Below are 17,603 nucleotides of genomic sequence, written 5' to 3'. Positions count from 1 at the left end.
TTCTCAGTGATTGTCTGGAAAGCTGGCCTGGCCTCAGTCTGAGCTGCAGTCTTAGCCTCCCTGGGTGATGGCCCAGACAGAAGGGGGCTTCTGGATGGAAGGGGATCCAGGGCAGAGTGGGACTTGGGATTGGGCAATGACCATGAGCAGCCACAGGAGTCAGACTGCTGCTGGATTTCCATTGGCCAGGGGAACTTTCTGGCTACAGCAATCTCACTTTCTCACAAAATGAAACTTAAATGGGACTGTGGTCACATGACAGGAGGCACAGTTTATAGCTGCTGCCTTGGGAACTCTTGCTTCTCTTTCAGACCTCCAGGGCTACAGGATCCCCCAGCCAGAGACAGCACATCTCCTGCCAGGAGGCCTCCAAGTTCTGTAGCCAGTGTGAAGAGAGGCTGCCTCCTACAGCCCCAGGACCAGGCAAATCCCAAGAGGCACTGGGGTAAGTGGAGAGTGTGGGCATCTGTGCCTTCCAGGCAGATGGGAGCAGGGCCAGCTTGCAGCCTCAGGGAGGCCTGGCCCCTCCCCCCACAGAACTCTTCCCAGGGGGCACTTTCCTCAAGTAGTTTTGTGAGTTCTTTACTGGAGTCATCATCTGTCCTGCTTAAAGTTTCCCATCTCTTTTCTTTGAGGGAACTGGAGTTTAGTCCCCTTTGGGGATGAAAAGCCTCTGGCTGAGCTGAAGGGCCCTGGATATTCCAGAGGATATCTTGGGAGGTTTCTGAGGCTGCTGGAGGGGGAGGGCTCTGTGGGTTTGCAATACCCTGGGAGGGTCCCCACAGCCTGCCCAGGCTGTCGGTGGAGGGACAGGAGGGCACCAGCTGTCAGATGGGTCTTCCTTGCTGAAGACAGGGATAGAGAAACTACCTCCCCTGCTCTTGTCCCACTGCCCCAGAGCCTAAGTGGCACAGCACTCCCAGAGGGCAGCACAGCACTCCCAGAGGGCAGCACTGCACTCCCAGAGGACAGCACTGCTCTCCCCCAGCCCCAAGGACACCCAGAGCACCCTTTGAATCTGCAACCTGTGCATAGCAGGGAGGGCCTGGGAGAGGACCACACATGTGCTCTGGAGATGTGCCACACACACCTGTGCTTGAGTGGGAACAAAGTCCTTATTTCAACTTGCTGCTTGCCCACAGCTGACCCTTAGTCCGTTGAGCAGGTGTCATGGGTGTGAGTGGGTATGAGTGGGTTCTCCCCCTGCTCTGCCTGGGCACGCTCTCATTTTCAGGTGCTTTCTTTGGGCCACAGGAGGTGTGAGGTGGTAGCTGCTTTCTTTGGTTGATTTTTGCTTCCTTGGTGTTTTGTCTCTGGCTCTTTGGGGAGGGGCTTTGAATTACTGTGAGATTTGGAGTCCATCTTTTCTTCTGGAACCTAGCTGGGCCTTGCACCTTGGGCCTAGGGCAGATGCACCTGGTGATCCTGAGTGGCTGTAGATTCCTTGCCTTGTGAAGATAGAGCTGTGGAATGGTGAAGCCTGCCAGGGTTCCCCACCCCTGGGTATCAGGAAGAACATCCGCCAGCTGGGGCCTTGGGTGGGGGAGGGTTTGCAGTCCCAGAGATTTTTAAAAAGCCAAGCTGCTAACTGTGATGTTCCCAGCATGGTGCTAAACATGACATTATTATAAATCCCTGTCCTACAGATGCTGAGAGTGAAGCACAGAGAGTTTAAGTAACTTGTCACAGCCACACAGCTAGTAACAGGAAGAGATAGGACTTGAACCCTCTGGAGCCCACATGCAGGTTGAACTGTGTTTGAGGTCTTGCTGGTCCTGGATTGAGGGAGAAAAGGGGTGCTGGTCTGAGTGATAAACAGTGCCAGCCTGTCTTCATAGGCTTGCTGTGGGGTTGGCATTAAAATCAATGATGCGACAAGACAGGGGGTTCCCTGACCATGGCCAGAAAAGGGCCAAAGGGGCAGGCACAGCACCCTGAGGGGCTTCATTTAGTCCCCATCCCTTTGGGAAGAGGCAATCCACCTTCATCCTGCTGCAGAGCCTCCCTGAAAGGCCACTGCCCTCTGCCCCTTTTTATTTTTGGCAAGGGCCTGGGATGGGCCCAGAACCACTTGCCAGCAGAACCAGAACAAAGAGGGATCTTCCTGAGAACAGGGACATGGGGCCTTTTTATCAAATGCCCCTGATTCTTCTCATACTGGAATCCTACTGTGGCAGGAATCAGAGAAGAAGCAGCAAAGGGCAAATCTCTAGCCATGTCCCTGAGCCTTCAAAGGGGAGAAGTTATATTCCTAGGGGTAGTTATTTACATTCCAAAAGGCAAAAGATAGGGGTCTATTCTATTAATCAGGTTTCCTGGAGATAACTGACTAGAAAGGGCAGGAACCCTCCCTTTTCTAGGCACTACTTCTCATGGCAGTGTTTTTATAGTTTATTTTATATCCAGGCCTGGGTTTGTCATCCATTACACTACCAGGGGCTGCCTTCCAGGGGGTGCCCATCCCTGCAGGTAGGGAGAGAGGGCGGAGTGGCCTGGCACCTCCCCTAAGCCAGAGCCTGGCAGGGGTGCCAGCCCTGGCTTCATCACACCTGGGATTAACTGTTTACAGGAATTGAAGCTGAAACAGGAACTGGGGACTTGGCTCTGCAGCAGAGGGAGGCCACTCCTCTCAGTCACTCGGAGGTTCTCCAGGTGATTTCACCTGCTGGTAGAAATCCCAGGCCCCGGTGTGTTCTGCCAGGTACCCAGGCCTAGAGGTCCCTTGGATGAAGGCATGGGGGGAAACCTGGGGTCTCTGCACAGGCAGGGGGTGGGGGTGGGGTGAGGGCTTTGAGAGGTGTGGGCCACCCTTTCCTGCCCAGGTACCCAGGGACCCAGTTGGAACTCCTTCCCCAATGCTGGGAGGTTCCTAGAGGAGGCGTGACGGTCCAGGCAGCGTGTTTCTTTTTTATTCTGTGTTTTCCTGGAGGATGTATGTTTCTATGATGGAGGAAGTAAGTTCAGAGTCACCAGAACATCAAGGCTCCTGGGAGGTGGGGAGTGTGCTGCTTAGAGCCAGGATGGTGAACACCACTTGGGAGGGAAGCAGCCTTAACTCTGAGGCCCAGGGTGGGTGCGGTTCAGTCCAGTCCCTGGCATGAGTGGGTAAGACCCCATCTAACAAGAATGAAGTCCAAATAGCAAGGTCCCTTCTGCTTGAGGCCTCCCAGGGGACTCCACTGGAGGCCCAGCCTGGGAGGGAGTGGATGTTCACCAGGTGAGGAAGAGGCCTGGGCTGTGGCATCTGGTGTCTCAGTTTTGCGCCCCTCTGCCCCCAGCACCTGCCACACAATGGGCTGGCAAAGCCTGCTGTGCTATGCTCTGGTGTGTTTGCTTTTGAGTTGTCACAGAATTATCATAACATACATTTGGCATTTGATCTCTTGAAGTGGAGCATTTCAGGGGCCTTTGGAGCTTGCCTAGTGTCAGTGAGCTGGTGTGAGCTTTTACACACTTTCTAGTCTTGGGGATTGAACCAGGGGTGTTTAACCATTGAGCCACATCCCCAGCCCTTTTTATTTTTTTATTTTGAGATGGGTCCTCATTGCTGAGGCTGGCTTTGAACCTGTGATCCTCCTGCTTCAGCCTCCTATGTTACTAGGATTACAAGTTTTTGCCACTGTGTCCAGCTCTTCCTCATATTTCTAAGGAAATTGGTGTGCTGTCAGATGGAATGCTCTGACCTGGCAGGGTCTGAAGCTGTGGGCAGCCTGGCCTGGCTATGCCCAGCCACCTGCAGCTGCTGGGCTGCTTCCCTAGACAGATTCCTGCTCCTGGCCAGTCTGTCTAGAGAACATGTTCCTGCACCCCAGTATTGAATGCTTACCAGGGCAACCTCTGCTAGCCCCCAGCCTCTCTAGCTGCCTTGGCTGCAGTGTGCCTGAGGTTTCATCTCCTCTTCCACCCTCCCCTCCCCAGTGCTGGGGGTGCTTCATTTTGTTCATAGTCCAGTGGGGTGGGCAGAAGTGGCACCTGTGGATCCAATTATAATCTCCATTAACAGGGAAGCCAGATGTGTTTTGGAAATCAGATGGACACTTTTATTTGTTCTTGTTGGACTGCCTGTTGAGATTTATAGTCCCTGGGGCTGTTTGTGTTGCAGAACACAGGAAGCCAGGACCTGGCTTGAAAGTTTGGGTATGCCTAGGGTCTTGCTCCTTTCTCTGGTCCTGGAAACCCAACCCTTTTGCACATTACAGCTATTTCCTCAGGCTGCAGGTGAAACTCATGTTGGTCAAGGTCCAACATCCAGCTCATCATCGTGGCCCCTCCAGGAGAGGGTGGGTGTATCCAACTCCAGTAGGAGCCCTGGAGCTCCTGACTCTGTCCCTGGGGCCAGAGAAAATGCCAGGTTCTGACTGGATGACGTTGCCCATCCAGCTGGTATAATGGGAGAGAGGCCCGTCAGAATCCTGGGTTTATTGTTAAGTGTTAGCTGTGAAAGGAAAGTGGTCTGGGAGTAGGGTATGTGGCAGAAAATTTTCCAACTTTTTGGTGATGTGTTGTGTGGGGAAGTTAGAAGTCTTGGTATAGGGTCTGAGTCCTGCATGTGGGTGGTGTTGAGTTTGAGTTCTCCACAGGGACTCGGCATAGGGTCTGAGTCCTGCAGGAGGACTTGGTATAGGGTCTGAGACCTGCACTTGGGCCTCCTTTAGTGTGTGTAACTGAGGGTCTTCTTCCTCCAGCACTCTGGGCCTAAGGTCTTCATAGAATGTGTAGGGAGGAGATGCAGTGGTAAAAGAGCTGGGAGAGGAAAGAGAGCAGGGGTTAGGGGAGGGAACACCTGGAGCCCAGCAGACCTGGGCCTTGGGCAGTCAGCTCAGAGAAGGTTCCAGGCACAGGCTTGAAATGGCACCATGTCATCAAGACCCAGGTTTGACAAGAGAGAGTCTTCGAAGGATTAAATTTGGGCTCAGATATACAATCTTGAGTGGCTGTGTGTGCACTCAGTGGGTGACATAACTGGTCAGGTGAGGTTCTCCATAGACAAGAGGGTAGATGGATGGGGTAGTGCTAGGCTAAGGGAGGCAGGCCTCCACTGGGAGGTACCTGATCTGAGGCTTCCTGCCCCTGAGGAAGGGGGAGTTTTCTTGTAGGAAGGAAAGGGCAGATTCTGTTTTAGAGCTGCAGAGCTGGAGTATTGTGGACATTGGCCCTGCCCTGACTCTTTCTTTTCTTTTCCTCTCCATTTCTCCTGCACCACCCCTTTCTCTTTCTTCCTTGATAATAGTGATTGAACCCAGAGGTGTTCTATTACTGAGCCACATCCCTAGCCCTTTTTATTTTTATGTTGCGACAGGGCTTTACTAAGTTGCTGAGGTTGGCCTCATACTTGGAATCCTCCTGCCTCAGCCTCCCCAGTTGCTGGGTTACATGCACCTGCCAGCCCAGGCTCTTTCTGTCTGATTCGCTCTTTGCAGCTGGGGCTGAATCCTTGGCCACATCCTGCCTGGCTGGTAGCAGAAACCACACCAGGGCCTTGGGGGAGGATAGGGCTGATCTTGCAGGGGTTGTCCCAGTGTGGCCTTCTGGTGCTCCCTGCCTTTTCCATGATTTGACCTGTCCTTCACCTGCCTGTGTAGATTCTGAGAACAATAACTCCTTGGTGGCCTAATCCCTGAAGGAAGAGATGGAATGCAGGGAAGTGCTGAAGGAAGATGGGGACCTGTGCTTGTCCCCAGGCTCCAGTGATTGGCAGGAAAATGCAGCTGAGCCCAGTTCCGATGAAGGGTCCTGGACCATCCAAAGAGTGAGTGAGCCATGCTGCCTCCACCCATCCCTGCCCCTGCTCTGTTTCCCTGGTGGCTAAGCTGGGCTGTCTGAGCCACCCTCACTGCCTCCATGTGTCCCCTGCTGCCCGACTTTTTCCCTGCAAACTTACTGCACTGCAGTCCAGCTGGCCCTAGAAGTGCTACCACATGGGCAGTGGCCTGGCTGCCCCAGTGTCTGGTCCATCCCCACAGGAGTCTACGGGCTTCAGGCCCTGGGTCTCCACCTCCCTTTCCCAGCCCTGGACCAAATATGTGGGTATCTCAGGAGCTGTGGCTGGGCTATGTGTGGGTCCCACTATCCTCTGGGTCTACGTGTTGAGGTATGGGCTGGGTACACCTCTACTGTGCTGCAGGGCCTGTGTTTGGGTGCTCCCTGGTTGGCAGGTGCTCTTCCTCAGAGTGGGGTCCCATTGGCCTCTGGGAGTTGTCAGGCACTGGGGAATTATTGTTTGGTAAAGGAACCCACTGGAGCCCCAGGAAGCTTCTGAGAGGGATCTCCCTGCAGGTGTTCAGGAGCACTAGGTGTGCTCCATGACTCAGCTCCAGCTCACAGACACCCAGAGTGGGGCACCTGCTCCCAGGCTTCCTCCTGGGCATGGGGGGGATTGGGGCTTTCTGTTCCTGGGCTGGGTCTGGTTTGTGAGGTTCCTTGCAGAGGGTGCTCTGTGGTTCGGAGTGTGGCAGTGACACACTGGGATGCAATATATGTGACGCCTGCAGGGGAAGGTATATGTGTGTAGTGTCTGGTGTATGTAGTGTGTGTGAGGTGAGTGTTGATTTGTGCATGTGTGTCAGGGTGCAAGGTCTGTGTGTGAGGAAAGAGGTGTGTGTGTGTGGTGTATGGTTGTGTCCTTTCCCTGGAGTCACCTCTTCCTCAGCAGGGAAGGCCACCCAAACCTGGATCTTGAGAGATACTGAAGGCTTGGCTGAAACCTCCAGTGGGAGTCACCGCAGAGACACTTAGGGCATGGCAATTAAAAATGTTGCATTGCGCAGCTGGACAAGGTTCTTTTTAAACATTCATAGAGTAAGTGAAGAATCTTTGTGGAAGAAAAAAATGAGTAATAGCCAGAAACCATAGCTGTGCTCAATGGTACATGCCTGTAATCTCAGTGACCAGGAGGCCCAGGCAGGAGGATCCAAAGTTCAAGGCCAGCCTCAGCTGCTTAGTAAGACCCTGTCACAAAAAAAAAAAAAAAAAGAAGATGAAAAAAAGATAACGATTGAGGACAAGAGCCCTGTGTCCAATCTCAACTTCATACCTTAAGAAACTAGGAAAAGGTGAGGAAACTAAACCCAAAGACAAAGAAGGAAGGAAATACTAAATATTAGAGCAGAGATTTTTTGAAAAGGAGAGAATAGAAGAGCAACAGAGAAAAAACAATGAATCAAAAGGTTGAGTCTTTCAAAAGACCAACAAGATCCATAAACTTTTAGATTAATTAAAAAAAAGGAGATAATATGTAAAGAACTCAGAAGGTCAAGGGTCCTGTATTTTATCTCTTATATGGAAGCTATAGAACAAAAAGGGAAAGGAAAGTGGGGGCAGACCTCATGACAATCAAAGGGAGACCAGTGGAAGAAAAGAAGGTGCAGGTGGGAGGTGGGGAGGGAGGGGAACTGCTGGGGAGGAATCCAGGCAAAATGGTATTGTTACATTGTGTATTGCATGCACCAATATGCAACAACAAACACCATCAATGTGTGCAATTGCAAAACACCAATGAGCAAAGATTCCAGACTGGGGTAGAGCCCTTGCCTAGCACATGGGTTCCATCCTCAACACCACATGAAAATAAATAAACAAACAAACAAATAAAGCATATATTTTTAAAAGGTGTGAAAGAAACTAAAGTAGAAATGAAGGTGAAGACATTACTGATGACTTTATAGAAATAAAACTCAATTTGAGGGAATATCATAGAGTTGGCATTTGGTCACCAAATGTTTAACAAAACTTACTTAATTGTGGCATCGAAAGCACTAGAAACAAAAGGAAAAAGTAGAAAAATTGGATTTCATCAAAATTTAAACTTTTTTCATTTAGAGGAGGAGAAGAAAAACTGAAAAGGCAGCCAATGGAATGGAGAGGTATTTGTAAATCATGTATCAGATAAGGGTTTAGTATCCATGATATATAAAGAACTCATGACTCAACAACAAAAAGACAGTCCAACTTAATTCTGGACAAAAGATTTGCCTGAAGCAGCCTGCCTTCCCCTCCCTTCTTTCTTTATACTGGGAATTGAATCCAGGGCCTCCTGCATGCTAGACCAACACTACCTCTGAACAGCATCCCAGTCCTTATTTTATTTGTAGATGGTCTCACTAAATCACCCAGGATGGCCTTGAACTTGAGATCCTCTTGCCTCAGCCTCTGGAGCAGCTGCAATAACAATTATGCACTGCCACAGCTGGGTTGCAAAAGCTTTTCTCCAAAGAAAATATACAAGAGGCCAAGAAGCCTGTGAAAGGCATCAGCACCCATTGGTGGTTAAGTGCAATGCAAAACCTCTTGACACACCACCTAAAACACACTAGGATAGCTGTGATAAAAAGTATCAAATCACAGGTGTTGGTGAGGAGGTGGAGAAGTTGGAGCTGTGGTGTCATGCTGTGGGGAATGTGAAGTCCTACAGCTACTCTGTAAAGCAGTGTGACAGCTTATCAGAAAGTTAAATTCAGAATGCCATATGACCCAGCAGTTGCACTAAGTATTCATCCAAGAGAAAAGAGAACGGGTGTTTGAACAAATGCCTGTCTGCACGTTCAGAGCAGCAGAGCCATGGCAGTCCAGTGGCACAGCAACCCAGGTTGTCCTCAGCGGGTGAACAGCAGGTAAACTACTTAGGCTGTATACACTCAGTGGAATATCAGTCAGCCATAATAAAGAAGGAAGTGTATGTATCCAAACTGTAACGAGGGTGGACCTCAGACACGCAGCGCTACAAGGAGGAACCCGAGGTGCAAGGCACAAACTGTGTGAGGCCTATTATAGGAAACATGCAGAACAAGCTCATTCAGAGAGATGAGTAGCTCAGAATTGGCAGAGGTTGGGGGCACTGTGAGATTGGTTGCTTTTGGGGTGATGAAGTGGGAGCGTAGTACAGTGTTTACTTTCAAATGTTTGGGGCAGGGGTGTGGCTCCGTGTGGAGCACTTGCCAGCATGTGTGAGTCCCTGGGTTCCAGCCCCAGCACTACAAAACAGCAGCAAAACCACTCCAAACTGTCTATTTTTGTATGATTTTCACACTGTGTGTGGTGTTGTCACAGGAGATTTATTTAAAACACATGCCTGAAGATGCAGAAGCTGCAACTGAAAGAAACTGGGAGCTAAGTGCACAGGTGAGCACGGTAAGTGTCTCTGGGCAGTGGCTTCCCAGTCCCATAGTGAGCCTGCATCATGCTTCACCTGAGCTGGTATTGCTGTTGAGAGAAGGTCTCCGAGCTAAGACCCGATGTTCCCAGGAGGTGGGCAGAGGCTGGGAGTGGCCTGGACCTCAGAAGCCAGGATGAAGTCACCAGCCACTTCCCAGCCCTCCCCAGCAGAACTGAGCATGTCCTACCACCTGCCCAAGAGAGTGCTATGGTCCACAGGGCCATGGGGAGGTGGCCAGCCTCATTCTGGCCCTTTCTTCAGTGGCCACTGGATGCTGGCTTGTGGGCTTCTGCTTGCTGGCTCTGCATCCTTCCAGAGGCTTAGAGATTTGTTCTTCCAGCAGCAAGGAAGCGACCTAGCAGGGGCCTGAGTGGGTCAGGTGGGAGGCTCCAAGTGGCCCTAGGCCCTCAGTGGCTTCCCTTCCTCAGCCTTTTGCTGGCATGATTTGACAGAGGCTTCCTGGTGGAGGCACACCTGACCTCCGGAGGCTCTGAATGCTGTGCTTGGCTGAGCGTTGGGTGCCTGGAATGACCTGCCCCCTCTGGTGCCTCTGCAGCTGTATTTGTTGGAAGCAGGGGCCCAGGTGTTCAGGTGGATGTTCCAGGGGACCAGGACCTGATTTGCCCACCTGCATCCCCCTTCCTATTGGCCTCAGCTGCCTTGGGCTCTGTGTTGTGTTTTCCCTGCTCCATGAGGTTTCCCTAATTGGGCCTGGCTGGGGCAGGGCTCCAGGGTATGTGGGTGACCCTGCGCTGTCTAAAGGGGTCATGTCTCAATAGGTAGTGGCCTCTGGACCTTCTGTAGATGCCATAGAGGATGTACCTGGTGAGCAGGAAGCTGCCCAGCACCTTCCCTGCAAGAGGAGAATGAATGAGGCTGCTCTGTGCGAGGTCTTGGACACCTTCACTGCGGACGATGAGCAGGTAGTCTGTGTTTCTGGCTGCAGAGCCTCCCACCAGCCCTGGAACAGCTGGACCCTGTGGCAGGTCATTTTGGGGGTGCCATCTTTCTGTTCTGTGCTGCATATCCTTCCTGCTCACCCTGACTCCCAGCTTCTATTTCTTGTGGAAGTCTCTCCCTTGACATCCACAGGCCACCCAGGGGTCTACTTACCAGCCAGGTGGCATCCAAGTTGGGCACAGGCCCATCAGCAGGCTGTGCTTGAGACACCAGTGGTATGGTGTGTACCCTACTGAGCTTGATGTCTGCTCCTTGGGGTTCCAATCCTGCCCTGTCATTTTCCAGAGCATTGGTTGGGCGTGTTCCAGGTTCACTACAACACAAGAAGCTCACTTGTGTAATGAAGGTGCTATGCACATGAGGAAAGCAGAGCCTCTTCACCCCTGCAGGGGGGATGCGGTCACTCATGGAGGGCTATGGTTTGTCCTGAGTACCATGGTCACACATTGTTTCACACATGAGTTGGGCTGGGCCCTGGTGAGTTTGGAAGCCCGGTATGGACCTTCCTCCAGGGGCACCTGAGCTTCTGCAGTTCTGTCCATCAGGGATTTGGGCTGTGCTTGTATTGGAAATGAGTGGTCTGCTGCTGCCTAGGTATGGCCAAAAGGGTGCGGGTACACAGGGGGCTGTCACTGACCAACTTCCCTGGCATTGTCCTCCAGGAACTGGTTGGGGTCCTTCCAAGGGGCTTCCCTGGGCCACCTCTGCATTTCCTGCAGTCTCCACACCACTTTGTCATGGAGGGTATAGCCAGGCCCTCTTCAGGGCACCTGCAAGCCCCAACCAGGGTTCCTGCCCTCTTAAGGTCCTGCTGCTGAGTGCCTCCTGCTGACCACTCCCCTCCTAGAGGGCAGCTAGCAGCTGTTCTAAGGTTGAAGCAGGGTGTATACTCTGATGGACCTGGAGGGTCCTCTGTGCCACGTGGTGACCTGCAGGTATCTACAAGACCCCAGCATCCATTTCATCCTGGCAGTTAGGACATTAGTTACCTGGACTTAGTTTTCACTTCTGTAAGAAGAAAATAACCTACTCTGAGATTTGATTATTCAAACCATTAGAAATGTTTTGTTTCCAAATTACCAAAAATGCAACTCACATTGGTTATGTTGAATTTATTGCTCATATCACCGATGAATCCTGAGGCTGTAGGCAAGATCAATCTAGGCACCCAGCTGGTAGCCCTGAAGTGCAGGTGTGGCTCTGCCTGTCTGCACTGCTTCCTTACCCTCCTGGCCACTGTCTCTAGTGCTCTGGACCATCCCATTCCTTGGTCACATGGCATCCACAGCTCCCTGCCTCAGTGCTTCATCCAGGGAACAAAGGATGCTCCTTCAGAACAGAGGGAAATGACCCAGTTATCTCACTCCTTGCTCTATACCCAAAGGACTTAAAATCAGCATACTACAGTGACACAGCTACATCAATGTTCATAGCAGCTCAATTCACAATAGCTAAACTGTGGAATCAAACTTGATGCCCTTCAACATATGAATGGATAAAGAAACTGTGGTACTTATACACACTGGAATACTACTCAGCATTAAAAGAGAATAAAATTATGGCATTTTCAGGAAAATGGATGGAATTGGAGAATATCATGGAAAGGTGTGTCAGGTGGATGTCCCTGTGGCTCTGCCAGGAGGCCCTCCCACGCAAAGCTCTGGTAGCCAGGTTGCTGGAAGGATGTATCAAGCAGCTTCCAGGGGCGAGACCTCACTGTCCTCATTGCAGCCTGCCCCTGGCTCCTCACAGCCCTTATCTGCTACAGGGATGAGCCAGCTGGCCCTGGGGGCTTGGAAGCATGTAGCACCCACCTGTCAGCCTCTTTCCCTTGGGCCTCCACAGGGAGCTTCACTGCCCCCCTCCTCTCGGCATTTATATCCCACTGCCCACTTGCATGAGGACTAGCCATCCCTGTCTGTGTTGCTGGCCTGACCCCATCCCTGATGCTGTACCCCCTTAGTGGCATTGAAGTCTCTCCATTTCTTATGTGGACCGCATCCTGGGCCTTAGCCCCTCTGCACTTCTGCCCATTCCATGCTCTATCACCTCAGCCTTGATGCTCCACCTGTCCTAAGGCAGAGGCCTACCGCAGGTGTTGGCTGAGCTGGCGGAGTGCCTTTCCCAAGCCCACCTGTCCTCACTCACCCTGGCTCCCAGCTCTCAGGTACCTGTGTCCCACCTGGAGGTGCCCTGGTTCAGTTGTTCTGCGCTCAGTGCTGCCTCCAGGTGCTGCTGCAGTCACTGCCTGTGTCCAGGCCTCACTCACCTCCAGAGCTGCTGCTTGCACTGGGTGAGGGCAGTGAGCAGCCTGAGCCTCATGGGGTCTTTGTGTGCTGGATTTTGGCTTTCATCCTGGGTGAGCAGGAGCCTTAGGAGGCAGGGCTCATGTTTGTACACAAAGACCTGTGAATCCTTGCCAAGCAGAGCAGGTTGGATTAGAGGTTCTGCATCTTTCAGACTCAGCCTCTTGCCACCTTCTCCAGAAAGCCTATGAGTCAGAGTGGCCTCTGACCTCCCACCATGCCCTCCTGGCTTGATTTGTGCTTGGCATGTCTCATGATGTGTCTTAGCCTGCCTCAGGATGCTGTCAGCATCGTGGGACAGGACCCTGTTTTGCCCTCATGCCCTCATGGTCCTTGTGCCTCACAGAGGCCCATATCACTCAGTGGCTCAGTATGGAGGCAGCACCGCTTGGATTAAGCACTGACATTTCAGGGTCTCTGGGAAGGGCTTAGGGAATATGTCCCTCCCAGAGCCTACACTGCTTTGATGTGGTAGTTTTCAGCAATTTCTTGGAACCATCAGGATGCTGACAGACACCATTAAGGTCAGGAGACCCCAGACCTGTCCAGCAGTCTCAGAGGCTTCCTAGTGACCCTGAGGTGTCATGGAGAAGACCACCAGTGACTGCACTATCTCATGCTCATGACTGGGCCTGAGCGGGCAGCATAGGCCTCCAAGGAGCCTGTGGAAATGAGTACCCTGGGGCCCACCCAGACTGCTGAGTCACTGCACATGTTAACAATGTCTTGGGTGATTTGGTTGCCCTTGGAAGATGGAGAAGTTTCTGTCTTAAATCTTTTTTTCTTGTGCAAAGTCCTGGGTCCCTTCCTCAGCACCATAAATAGAAAAAAGTCTCTTAAGCCCTGTCTTTCTACTGCACGCACTGGGCGCTGACTCTCATGAGCCCAGTCAAGAGCATGAGTCAGGCTAGGAGTGCTCTGGGTACCTGGAGGGATTTCGTGGGCATCTGAGCAGTTCTGCAGGAAGGTCAGCTAGGATTCTTGTGGAAGCTGCATAGTGACTCAGAAGAAGGCCACACATCCTAGGCACAGATGTACCCAAGTTCTTCCTTTTTCTTGATGGCTTAATGCAAGGAGTGAGGGTCTAAGGCAGGTGCAGGTTCACCCCCAGCTGTCTGGGGTGGCAGGGTGTCCCCACATATAGCCAGGACTCAGGATGTACGAACCACTTGCTTTTAGTGGCCCATTGACACCTCCTCTAGAGTATCATAGCCCTTGGGGCCAGGGTCCCAGTGGCCTGCTCCTCACAAGCTGTGTTACTGGTTTTCAAGGCAGGAACCTTGCCTGGGAGCTGCCTGAGCCTTCAAGAGCTCAGGAGCAGTCTTACTGCTCCTCCACACTCTGCAGTCTTCTCACCTTTATTCTGGTTTTCTTGCTTGTGACACATACTACGAAGAGTGTCACGTGAACAGTACATGAATGTTGTAGTGTCCAAGAGCAATCTTGTAGTGACACCCCCAGCCCCTTTATGCAAGGCTCTGCCTGGCCTCTTGCTCCTTGGTTCCCCTACCCCCCACCCAAAATTCAGTTCCACCCATGATAAAGAAGTTGCAGAAATGACCAATGAGAAATTGGGACACAAAAATGGGAGGGAAACGTGGGGCAAGTTGTAGTAAACCTAAGAAGTAAAATTGGTATGTCTCTCCTGTTTAGAACAAAAGAAAGAAAAGGAGGAAGAATCAGGCCACTACTGCTTCCTCAGAACAGGGTTCCTTGTCCCCATCGCCTTCCATTCCCCAGAGTCCAAATTCACCTTCACACCCCTGGTCCCAGGACGCAGCCCTGGCCCAAAGCCAAGCCCCGCATGCTGGTCCATCTGGCCAGTGCAGGGGTGCAGCCACAGGAGATGTGGCTCAGAGCAGGCCAGCACCACAGGACCACACGGAAGAAATGGATCTCCACACTTCCACACCCTCTGGGGCCAGGAGCCTCTCTCAGGAGGTGTCTGGGCCACCCACATCTATCTGCAAAGCCCACCCTAAGCCTGAAGATGCTGCCCAAGGGCTCCCACTGCCTGAGTCCAAAGGGGATTCTGAGCCTCAGAAAGAAGCACAGAGGGCCAGGCAGCACGTGGAGGTCCCAGCCTCTGGGGTGAGTATAGTGAGTGGCAGCCGGGGGCATGGGACTGGCCCTAGCACCTTTGGTATGCCATGTGGGTGAGACGTTACTTCCCTTTCTGGGAGGGCAGCTGTGGAGGCAAGAAGGGACTATTGACCCTACACTCGGCATTAAGGCCAAAGCTGATCTTAAGCCGTTGGGGCAGAGCAGCCTTTCCATTTGTCTCTGTGGCTCAGACCCCAGTAGTCTGGGGTCTTTATTTCCTCCAGGGAGTTCACACTACAGCTGAGCCAGATATTCCAGTTAACAGGACTGGGAAACAAATGAAAGATAAGGTTCAGTCGCAGCAAATGAGCTGCCGGCAAGTCCCCCTGCTTCCAAGGAACAGTGCCAGGTACAAGTTTCTCTCCAGGTTGGGCTGGGGGACACTGCTTGGCCTTCCCGGCCCCTTCTGCTATAGCCAGTCACTAGCCCATCTTCAGTCTGATTGTGTGGCACGTTATGGAGAGCTAGGGACAGTGCAAAGGAGATCAAGCCTTCCTTTAAGGAGCTCTCATTCTTGATGGGGGAAGACTGAGGCCAAGCCAGGCAACAGGAAATGAGCTGGGAAAAAGAGCACGGTGGGTACCAGGAGGGTCCCCAGGAATGTGATGGTTGGTGCCATGAGGGAAGGTGGCCCCTCAGCCAGGGAAGCTGGCTGAGGCTTCCAGGGAGGTGCTGGGGGAGCAGAGGCTAGAGGGAATGAGGGGTGAGCTTTAGGGTCCCTGGGGACACATTCAGATGAAAGGATTGGCGTGCTAAGGCCTGGGGTTATCTTGTGGCAGCCTGTTCTCAAGGGAAGGAACTAGTGTGCCCAGTAGTGAGAGAGGGAGGAGGGCCCAGGCAAGGTTGGGGAAGGGTCCTCAGAGGCCATGGGAGTAGACTGGAAGGACTGGACAGTCCACCTGGGCTGCTGTGAGATGCATGGCTGAGGGGCAGCCTTTCAGACTGGGGCTTGGTTGCTCATTTCAGGAGGGTGAGACCAAGGACGGGTTGGCTGCTCCTGGAGAAAAACCAGGTGAAATCAACTCAGAGCCCAAAGACTTGAGGAAGCCAGAAGGGAGTGACAAAAATTTCACAGCTGCTGTGACAAAGGAGAAGGAGCAGAAGAACCAGAAGGCCAGCACTCAGGCCATCCCCTCAAGGTACCAGGCTGCCCCGCCCAGGCACAGGGATGCTGTCCGCACCTGTTGAGGGCCCCTGTGACAAGTCCAGCTGTGGGGTTTGCAGGGGAGGTGGGCTGGCCAGGTTGGGGTTTCACACTCTCTTTTCCTCTTCTTGGCCGCTCATGGTGGGCAGTGGCCAGGTGTGAAAATGACCAGTAGAGAAAGAGGAGGTGGGCTGGGCCAGGAGCAGTTGGTGACCAACTGCTTCCTTCCCTCTTCCAGCTGGCTGAACCCGGAGGAGGGGATCACCGTGTATTTCCATGCCATCATTCCCAAGCATGTCACTTTCGACCCCATGCTCCACACTGTGTTCATCAGGGGAGGAGAAGAGCTTGGACAGCCCGAGTGGAGTGACGCTTGCGAGATGTACTACACTGAGTGAGTCCTGGGGCCCCCAGTCCCCTTGGTGTTTGTTAGAGGTGATCAGTGAGTCCCCAGGGTCCCCCTGCTCCCTGGGTGAGTGTGTTTGATACTCCCAGCATGCATTCTTTGTCTCACTTCGCCATGGCTCTTTTTTCTGTTCTAACTAGAAAGGAAGCCCTGCCCTGTTCTAGACATGCCATCTTGGTCAGTGTCCATTCTATAATTTTGGGTCTATGTTCCTGGGGTGTTTGAGAACAAAATCTTCTGATGTAAGACTTCCGGATAACTGGCCAGTGTCTGTTGATTTCCAGGGACTTACATGAGTACGGGTCCCTCATCGAGGGCAGCATTGTCATTCCCAGGCAGAGCCTGGATAGAGCCATCCCTTACAAGTACGTCCTTCACTGCGGCCAAGGTTCCAACTGCACCGTGGAGTATGAGTACATCTACGAGCAGCCGCAGAAGGCAGGCGAGCACGTGAACCGCTGCCTGTATGTCAAGTCCTCCCTCCTGCGCTCCAGAGGTAAAGGGCTTTTCCCGTGGCACCTGTGTCCTGGCCTGGGTGGGGCTCTGTGGAGCAGAAGGCCTGGTCTGCATGGGTCCTCTGTTGTGCGCTGCCCCTGCTGTGGTTTAACTTAGGTGAGAGAGGAAATGAGAAGGAGAAAGGACGAAGCCAAAGGAAGGGTTGGGGCTGGGTGCAGGGTGGGCCCGGGTACCGGGCAGACTCTGGAACAAAGCAGGGAACAGGGAGCTGCTGGCTGGCCCTTCCTGGAGGCGTCTAGGTGGTGACCAGAAGCAGGACAATGTGTCGAGAGCTTCCCTATGGGCCTCTGTATTTGTCCTCATCACATTTTGCTGGTGGCATTGGGTGGCTTCCACATTCCATCTGCTGAATCTTTGGAAAGAACCCTCTGCACCTCTTCAGTCCCTCAGCAGCTCTTCCTTGGTGACCCTCTCTGCAGATACTGGCTGTCCTGTCCTGCCTGGGCACCTAGCTCTATCCTGAGCGACCTCCGGGACCCAGAATTTTAAAAATATGTTTTCTGGGCTGGCCTCAAGTGTCTGGGCTCCAACTAGAAAGGAAGCCCTCCTGCCTCATCCTCTTGAGTGGCACGCCTCAGCTTTGAGGCGAAACTGGACTTCATCAGATAATTCCACAAGGAAAGATGGAGCTTCTTCTCTGACAATTCCCACAAAGAGAGGGGCTAGAGTGGGCTTAAGGAGAAGCTCGAGAGGAGGCCATGCCCAAATCAGCATATGAACCCTGGCCAACTGTCACCTGGCAGGGTAGGAAAGGACAGAGTAGAGCTGGGATGGCAGGGCCTACCAATGCGACAGTAGTGTGCAGTAGCTTAGGGCCTCCTAATCTGATCTCCATCTTGTAGTCTTCCTGCTTCAACCCTGGAGTTACTAGGATTACAGGCATGTACTATCATGCCCAGCTCTCTGCCCTCTTATAGGTTTTCTCTCTTTTTTTCATTTTCTTTCTTTTTTTTGACAGTGTTGGAGATGGAACCTAGGGCCTTGTTCATGCTAGACAAGTGTTCTGCCTCTGGTCTA

General features: G+C 52.5%; 1 protein-coding gene and 1 long non-coding RNA gene across 2 annotated transcripts in view; both read left to right on the top strand.

The window, feature by feature from the left end:
• Window positions 1-294: 294 nt before the first annotated feature.
• LOC144251296 (uncharacterized) lies at window positions 295-14,159 on the top strand. The gene is made up of 5 exons (XR_013342669.1): window positions 295-445; window positions 5,583-5,749; window positions 9,046-9,117; window positions 9,931-10,074; window positions 14,071-14,159. It is a non-coding gene; the product is annotated as an uncharacterized LOC144251296 (long non-coding RNA).
• A 377-nt stretch (window positions 14,160-14,536) lies between these two features.
• LOC144251287 (E3 ubiquitin-protein ligase RNF213-like) overlaps window positions 14,537-17,603 on the top strand; it is an 89,965-nt gene continuing 86,898 nt past the window's right edge. The window contains exons 1-4 of the mRNA XM_077794324.1: window positions 14,537-14,560; window positions 15,487-15,659; window positions 15,903-16,058; window positions 16,355-16,566. Coding sequence (XP_077650450.1) covers window positions 14,537-14,560; window positions 15,487-15,659; window positions 15,903-16,058; window positions 16,355-16,566 — 565 coding nt within the window. The remainder of the gene's footprint in view (window positions 14,561-15,486; window positions 15,660-15,902; window positions 16,059-16,354; window positions 16,567-17,603) is intronic.

Source organism: Urocitellus parryii (assembly GCF_045843805.1).
Source record: "Urocitellus parryii isolate mUroPar1 chromosome 13 unlocalized genomic scaffold, mUroPar1.hap1 SUPER_13_unloc_1, whole genome shotgun sequence".
NCBI classification, from domain to species: Eukaryota; Metazoa; Chordata; class Mammalia; order Rodentia; family Sciuridae; genus Urocitellus; species Urocitellus parryii.
This window is presented reverse-complemented; position numbering and strand designations above follow the sequence as displayed.